Here is an 8,041-nt window from a genome sequence, read left to right as displayed (position 1 = left end):
TTGTTAGTTAGTTACGAAATTAATAATTTTTAAAAATAGGGTATAACTTAAAAGGTGACATAAATATAGGGTATGGCTGCAAATCGTCCATTGGTTACCCATTGATTATCTATTTTTTAAATGAATGATATGATTCTATCCATATTTGATTCGTTTTTAAAAATTCATTATTTAATCAATTTTTTAATGAATAATATGAGTGATTAACTCTTTTCTTTTAACCATTTTGCCACCCAATAAGTAGTATTTGTAGTGAAGAATAGTAGGGATCTGTTCTCTGCTCCACATGTGTAGTCTTCAATACCTTCCATTCAACACTCCCCTCAGATTTTATATCTATATATATCTTACGGACTTTGAGACGTTTTCATATGTTTTTATCACTGCTGTTAAGTTCACATCAATTACCGACATTTCAACCACATCTTTTACATCCATTGTCCCCAGTTGTTCTTCTATATTATAGTACTTAGTACTCATATTATTGTTGTTGAATTTCTTTTCAATTATGACTCGTCCAGCTAGATTTCTGCTAAGCACAAACTCTTCTTCAACTTCCCCTTCAACGCCGGCGGCGGAGCCACCATCTACGGTGGCAGTGGAGTCGGACTTTGTCGTAATATTAGCTGCTTTGCTTTGTGCATTAATTTGTGTGGTGGGGCTCATCGCTGTTGCAAGATGCGCGTGGCTCCGGCGAGCAACCGGCGCCGGAGGCGGCGGAGCTGGTGGTCAGTCTTCGGCGGCGGCGAATAAAGGGTTGAAGAAGAAAGTGTTGCAGTCGTTGCCTAAGTTCACTTATGACCCCAGCAGTACAACGGCGAAAGGTACGCCGTTCACGACGGAGTGTGCCATTTGTCTGGCGGAGTATGCGGTGGGGGATGAGATCCGTGTGTTGCCGCAGTGTGGCCATAGTTTTCACCTTCAGTGTATTGATACTTGGTTGGGTTCACACTCTTCGTGCCCTTCTTGTCGTCAAATTCTCGTAGTTGCTCGGTGTCGGAAGTGCGGTGAGTTCCCTGCAGTTTCCCACAAAACCGACGGTGCTCTGGCTACACCTCCGGCTGAGTCTCGTTCATGTGCTAGCTCAAGTAATTTTCTAGTCTAGAAAAAGAAAAGAAAAAAGACAGCGCTTTAAATTATATACGCCGATAATGTAAAAGATCAATCTAATTTACATTATCAGTGCAGTTTTACCAGTTGTAATCCGTCACTTATTGTGTTATGCAAGTTAGGTTACTAATCTACATATTATCGTAGACAGTTGTAATTATCTTTAGCATGATATTTTTAAATTATTTTTAAAAATTTAGGGGGCGGTTGAACATAAGAATTGTAAAATTTAGGGGAAAATGAACTTTTTTTTTCAAGGAATTTAAAAAAAAAAAGAAAAAAGAAATGGTTAAGTGTATTTGTCAGAGAGTTTGGAAATGGAGCCCATAGAAGGTGGTGTGGAGGTTGCTTCACTTTTTGTCTAGTAGTAGCTATAGAGGAAGAGATAAAGAGGAAGCAACATGCTTGACTGCTATGGTAATGGGAATGTAGAAGCTAGAAGGTGACAAACTTGAAATGATAGGATTATTGGCTTCTTCTTAAGGAAAGCCCAACTAGAAAATGGTAGGGCAAGTTGTTTGGAGTAATTGGTACTTCAATTTCCCCTTAAATTTCATTGTACAATTTGCTTTTGTAACAGTTTTAAAAAACATAAGCTTCCTTTTTCTTGGTCTAATTTGTTGTTCCTTGCGTGAATTTCTTTTGCTTTTGTTGTCTCTCCGAGAAATTACTCCTTCATGTAAGAGTTTAGGTTGTCTACATCGCATCTTCAGACTGAAGATGCGATGCTTTTCGAGATTCTACGTGAACGTGGGATGTCTTGTGCATCAGCTTGCCTGCTTTTTGCGTGAGTTTCTTTTGCTTTTGTTCTCATTCTAAGAAATTACTCTCTACCGTGCGATCTTAGCTCCTTATTTTGACTTGCTATATTTCCATCGAGAAAAGTCTCCAATGGGGATGCCATCCCTGCCTTGCTAAAATGAAACCTCTAGTTGAATGTGAATATGCATTTAGAGGCGGATTCAGAAATTTAATTTTATGAGTTCAATTTTAATTTATTTTAACTTTATGGATTTAACATTTAAGGTTCTTAGTTTTGAATCCATTATATTTTTAAAGTTATGTGTTTATAGTTATTATTTATTATTATTTTATTGAATTCAAAAATATTAGTATGAACACGGTACTGCTATATATGCGGCATCCGCCCGAGTATGGTAGTTAATATAGGACGGAAGAATAGCTTGTGTTATATATCTTTGCATTTATATTTACTCTGTAGGCTGTATATAGCTTTATACGTGTGATATTTCGGGATAAAATAGGACCACCCTTGTGGAAAGTACTACACTAGACTAGAAAGTACTCTAAGAAATTAGAAGGTAGAATAATTTAATGAACAGAGCAATCCAGAAGAAGTTTGGATAAGCAGAATATAACTATATCTCTAGATATAGGATTGCTTAGTTGCATTTTATTTTTTCTCCCATAAGGTTATTAGTCGAATCCAAAATCTAGTGCTAGTGGGTTCAAATAAATGTAATACTAATATATATATATCCATATTACTTTTATTTTGTATATGCATACTTGGTTTGAGTAAAAAATAATGGGTTAGTTGAACCCGTAAAATTCGATCTTCCCTTGCATAAAGCGACTGCCTCCTCTAACAATTTTTAACTTAAAAAAATTGACATGCTGGGATCTTGAAGCATATATAGTCCCTAGTAAGTGATTGACTCGTCTGTCATTATGCATAAATGAATTCTAGTATTGGATCAAAAGGCACTTCTCAGTATGCAAGTTGTGGTAGTAGGAAAAGAATTGAGGATGACCAAACTATAAAAAATAACCAAAAATAAATAAATTCAGCTTTCCTTTTCAACTAAAACCACGCAGGATGACATCATCCTTGCCCTAGCTAGGCAAAAAGAGGAAGATATTATTCATAGGCGGATCAAAAGTAAATTCACTTAAATTTATTATTTTCGGCTCAAACTATGTATATATATATATCAAAAGAAATTAAAATATATACATATAATAGGATCATACTGATTCTGAATCTATTGACCGTAAATCTTAATTTTGCTTCCAATAACATCCATGCCGCACCCTTTGGAGCAATTTCCAGTTTTCTCCTCAAAAGGAAGAACATCTTCAAAAAGAGAAAAGGAAATAATAAAGCAAGATAAAGACGAAGAGTAGTGGATAGAAATTAACTTTTCTTTGTTGCACCCAACTTGTGATTCTGTAGCCACAAAAACAATTGAAAACTAAACATCTCTTGCGAAAAGTATACTATATTATAGTAATCATGAAGTCCAAAAGCGAAGATGAATATAAACATAACTGCCTTTTAAGAAGAATTATTATACTTAAATTAGTAGTTTTACCCGACATCCTCAGATATATCCCGGCTAACTTTGACTAATAACCACCCATGCTTTTCTTGAAATGTTTGGCTAGACATCGTTCACGGGCCGGCCGGGGAAAAGGATCGTCACTAAATAGGCATATTAATGTGCCACGATTTTAAAACGTAAAAATAATACGGTATAGTCCGTTTTCGGATTGGTCATTCAAAAATAGTCAACGTTTACTAAGTCAATGAAAAATAGCCACTATTTTGCTGCAACAAAGACCGGTCCAGCATAATATACTGGAGTTTGGTGCACCTGTGTATGAACTCCAACATATTATGCTGGACCGATATACTTTGCTGGCTTCAGTATAATATACTGGATACTGGAGCATCGGTGCTCCAAACTCCAGTATATTATATTGGAACTCCACCATAATATACTGGCGTATTTTCGAGTTTTGAGCAGTGCTTTCGCTTAAATTTATCTTTACATAAAAAATAATTAAATTTCAATTACTTTTAAAACTGTGCTATTTTTGAACGACCAATTTTAAATCTGACTATTTTTGAATTTCTCCCTTTTAAAACAAATGCCTATGACTTCACGTAGTCTTAAGGCTTTGCACTTTTATTAGATTGTCTAATTTTCTACTAATAATGCTTCTCAATAATTAGTGTGCTTTTCTTGGGTTGATGCAGCACAATGAGTAGTTTGCTTCAGGACCTCATAAAAGAAAAGAGAAAATCTTTCACTTATGAATGGAATATATTTCTTAATAATTTTTTTATGATTATTATCGATCTTTAACCAGAGATGGATCCAAGATTTAAGTTTTATGGGTTCAATATTTAAGATTCTAACATTGAACTAATTATATCTTTAAAATTATGGGTTTATATATATATATATATATATATATTATTTATTTTAATTTTTATGAATTTCACACATAAATTTATGTATTCCACCGAAAATACTAAATTCAAATGAATACGGTATTGAAAGGCTACACCCGCTCCCGTCTTTAACACGCATCAGTTTCATAAAAACAGTTTGATTACCAATATTACTATCAGTCTTGGATAAATGTTTTCCTTTAATAATTTTTCTCACTCGTCAATCAAATATTAAGTTTCCGTTTGGCCATAGATTTTGGCTTCTTTTGTTTTTCAAAAATAATAATTTTAAAACAGTATTTTATCATGGAATATGATCAGTTTTTAAAAAAAAATTTTAAGTTTTCAAAAATTGATTTAGGACAGTTTTTGAGTGAATTTTTTCTTCTACTCGTAAAATTTTAATTTTTTTTTCAAGTTTCAATTAAATCTATGTCTAAACGTTAGCTAAAAGTAAGTTTCAAGAAATTATTTTTCAGAAATAATTTACCAAAATTTTTTTTTTTTTCTTTCTCCTCCGCCAAAAGCCTAGCCCCCTTGAGTGTTAAAAGTTAAAGATAGAACAAAGACGCGAAAGATTAAAAACAAAAGTAGTGCGCATTATTATAGTATATATTAAGGTGATTGATGTAGCCTCCAACTCCAAGTTTAACGGCCTACCAAAAGTTAGAGATGCTTCGACACAGGGAACAGTCTAATCTCAAATCCCAATGCTGGTAAAAAGTTACAAAAAATGGATATGTATGAATAGATAGAGATAAAACCCACCATAACCAAAACCTCTTATCATTGGGCTAAAAGTAAATGGAAGGTAAAGAATACTCATTACCATCAACCTGTTCAAGTCAATAATCAAATATCAACTTGTGCAGGCGAAGGCTGGCACGTAAACACTTATTGTATAGGAAGTTCCCAAATATATATTAGATATTTTGCTCTAGAAAGGTAAATCAAGAAAATATCCCCTAGAACTATCCAAAAGCTTATTTTATATATCCAAAAAATATCTATTTTCGTGACAGAAAAAGTGCACAAGATATTTCAATTTTCACATATATAAAACCATGATTACTAAGTCCACTTCCAAGAATCCATCCTAAAGATACCAGGAAGTTTTAGATCCAACTGAATATGACCTCCATTAAGGTTGTTTTCATGGTTTCTTCCCATACATTACAATTCTAACCTGGCTTTAACTGTTTTACATTGCCATCTATATGACAGCAGAACCCCTTCTTTTAAGCCAAAGTAAACTGGGATGAAATGTCACGCAACTTTATTGAAGACAGGAAATTTCCAAGTACTTGGGGTCATGATGCACCGTCTTACACGGAATAGCAACTCTCATTGGTTTATTCTAAAGACGTTATCTGTTTGCTTTTTTCCCAACGGTATATGGAGATTATATGTATTATATATCTATCACTTATTTTTAGTTTAAGCAATTAAGTTAGCCGCTTATTTAAGTTAAATCTTCTATTCTAAAAGTATATATTCTTAACAGTATAAACGCTTTATTTAGTTTTATCTTCAATATGTCCATCCCTGTGCTAGAAAATTTTGTTTATTTAATTATTTGTCTTCAAATATACCCTTTCGTGTTTTAGTGTGATTCTTTTTCATGGGCAAGTACAATAATTTTTTTTTTTTTTTTTTGATAACAGGTGAATGTGAGAATTGAAACAAGAAATCTGCTTTTCTAGTGCCACGTTGAACAAAGTGACCAATTGCGCTTTTTACTTTTCAATTTTATAGCTCGTATTTCAATTTATAAGTAAAAATGGCATGGGGTAGCCATTATTTAAGGTGGTATTTATTTTTTATCCAGCAATTCTAATGTTGAGCAAAAATAGCCACTACTCTATTAAACTTAATATGAAAAGACATTTTTACCCTTTCTTCCGTTGTTTTTCTTCTCAAACCCTCGCTCCTCACTCTGCATCGAATACATGAGCTCTGGTTTCTTGATTAAGAACTAAACAAGCTGGGCGTGGCTCTTGCAGAGGAAGTTAGTTCATTTAATCTATAATTTTTAGCCAGAAAATACAAGAAAAGGAAAAAGAAAACACAAACAAGTGTTTCTCTTTTCTCTGTTTGAGATATTCACAAACAAAAATTAGTGCAAATGGGGTATTTGTTGAAAGAGGTTTTGAAGACATTGTGGAGTGAATTAATGGTCTTAGGCTATTTTTTGGAAGTGGAAGATTAGTTGCCAGAATACCAATTGAGTTTTCATATTTCAATGAATCAAATTCTCTTTTTTTATGAGGGTCCTGAACTTAGAGTTGAAAGTTCTAAAATTAAGGATATTTGGTCCTTAACTTAGAGTTACAAACATAGAAATTAATGACATACAGTCCTTAACTTAGAGTTATAAGTTCAAAGTTAAGAACACTTGGTCTGAACTTAGACTAACAAGCTCAAAAGTTAAAAACTTGTAGCAACCCCTTTGAGAGGGTACTACTTAGGAAACAAATCTAATTTCCTACTTACAAAATATTAAAAGAGATATTAATAAAAATATTCAGAATAATTTTAGTAGCGGAAGTAGGCCTATGCGAAAAGGTTCAAAGTTTAATATATTTGTTTTTTGAAAATACACCATAATTTTATTTTAAATGAAATACAATGTCAAAATATTAACATATGGTGATATAACCCTTCTGGATTAATCAACAGATTAAAACAACTTCCTAACAGATTTATACAATCATTCAAAATCACTACAAGTTTGTATTGTACATAAATTTCAAACTATCGGGTAAAAAAAAGAAACTAGTTTTCTCCTTTTCTACATATTTACAAGACAAAGTGTAAATTCAGCATATTACTAGACTTGAGTTATTAAAACACCCTAATACAATAAAATAGGTTACAAATTCAAGTTACAAGATTTTGGTCTTTAAAATCCAACAAGCCTCCAAATAACATAAGTGTGACATACATATATATATATGTGTATGTATATATCATGTATATCCTGTATATCATGTACATGTCCCAAAACTATGCAAACCAAGGTGCATATGCAAATGTGATCTCCATAAATTCTCCCAAAAAGACTACTCCACCCCGGCATCTTCAGATTGCATCCCGAACATTTCCTACAATAGAAAACAACTATCGCTAAGCATAAAGCTTAATGGTGTATAAACTTTAGGCTTGGAGTCATTAAATTCTCCAATTCCCCTTTTCAGTCATAGTTAGCTCAATTTAACATAATTTAAAACAAGTGAACAAATATATCAAACATATCAATATCAAACTTTGAAGTGTTTCCAAATATCAATAACAATGTTCAAGAGTCTAGAAAGTGTATACTATCAATTTAAGAGAGTATACCAAATATCCATTTTTCGCCCAATATGTACGTCATGCCATCACACTAAGCATAATCAGATATCAAAATGGATCGAAGCCCCAAATCAAGTAGGGTCAAAACCCAATAGACAGGAGAATCGAGAACCATATTAAAAATGGCTTCCTAGTTCGTACTTAACACGGACAAGTTCCATAATTCAAGACGAACTACAAATCCAAAGTCAAGATGGCAAAAGATCCAAATCAAGAGGCATGCCAAGATGAGTGACAAAGTTCACTGCCACAAGAAGGACAAAGTCCCAACAAGAATGCAAAATGATCAAACAATCCGTACGAATGGGCGATTTAGCAAATATCTTACAATACTTGATATAGTTCGAATATAACAATATAAATTGAAGCCAAGAA

General features: G+C 33.1%; 1 protein-coding gene across 1 annotated transcript; it reads left to right on the top strand.

Moving 5' to 3' along the window:
- Nucleotides 1–313: 313 nt before the first annotated feature.
- On the top strand, nucleotides 314–1,244 carry LOC104223072 (RING-H2 finger protein ATL80-like). The gene has a single exon (XM_009774424.2). The coding sequence runs from the start codon at nucleotides 509–511 to the stop codon at nucleotides 1,103–1,105; it is 597 nt and encodes a 198-aa protein (XP_009772726.1). The 5' UTR covers nucleotides 314–508; the 3' UTR covers nucleotides 1,106–1,244.
- The last annotated feature ends 6,797 nt before the right edge of the window (nucleotides 1,245–8,041 follow it).

Source organism: Nicotiana sylvestris, chromosome 2, assembly GCF_000393655.2.
Source record: "Nicotiana sylvestris chromosome 2, ASM39365v2, whole genome shotgun sequence".
NCBI classification, from domain to species: Eukaryota; Viridiplantae; Streptophyta; class Magnoliopsida; order Solanales; family Solanaceae; genus Nicotiana; species Nicotiana sylvestris.
Note: the sequence above shows the minus strand (reverse complement) of the source record. Positions and strands in the feature narration are given on the sequence as shown.

Excerpts from the sequence above, each read along its gene's own strand:
- LOC104223072 (XM_009774424.2), top strand. The coding sequence starts at position 509 with ATGACTCGTCCAGCTAGATTTCTGCTAAGCACAAACTCTTCTTCAACT.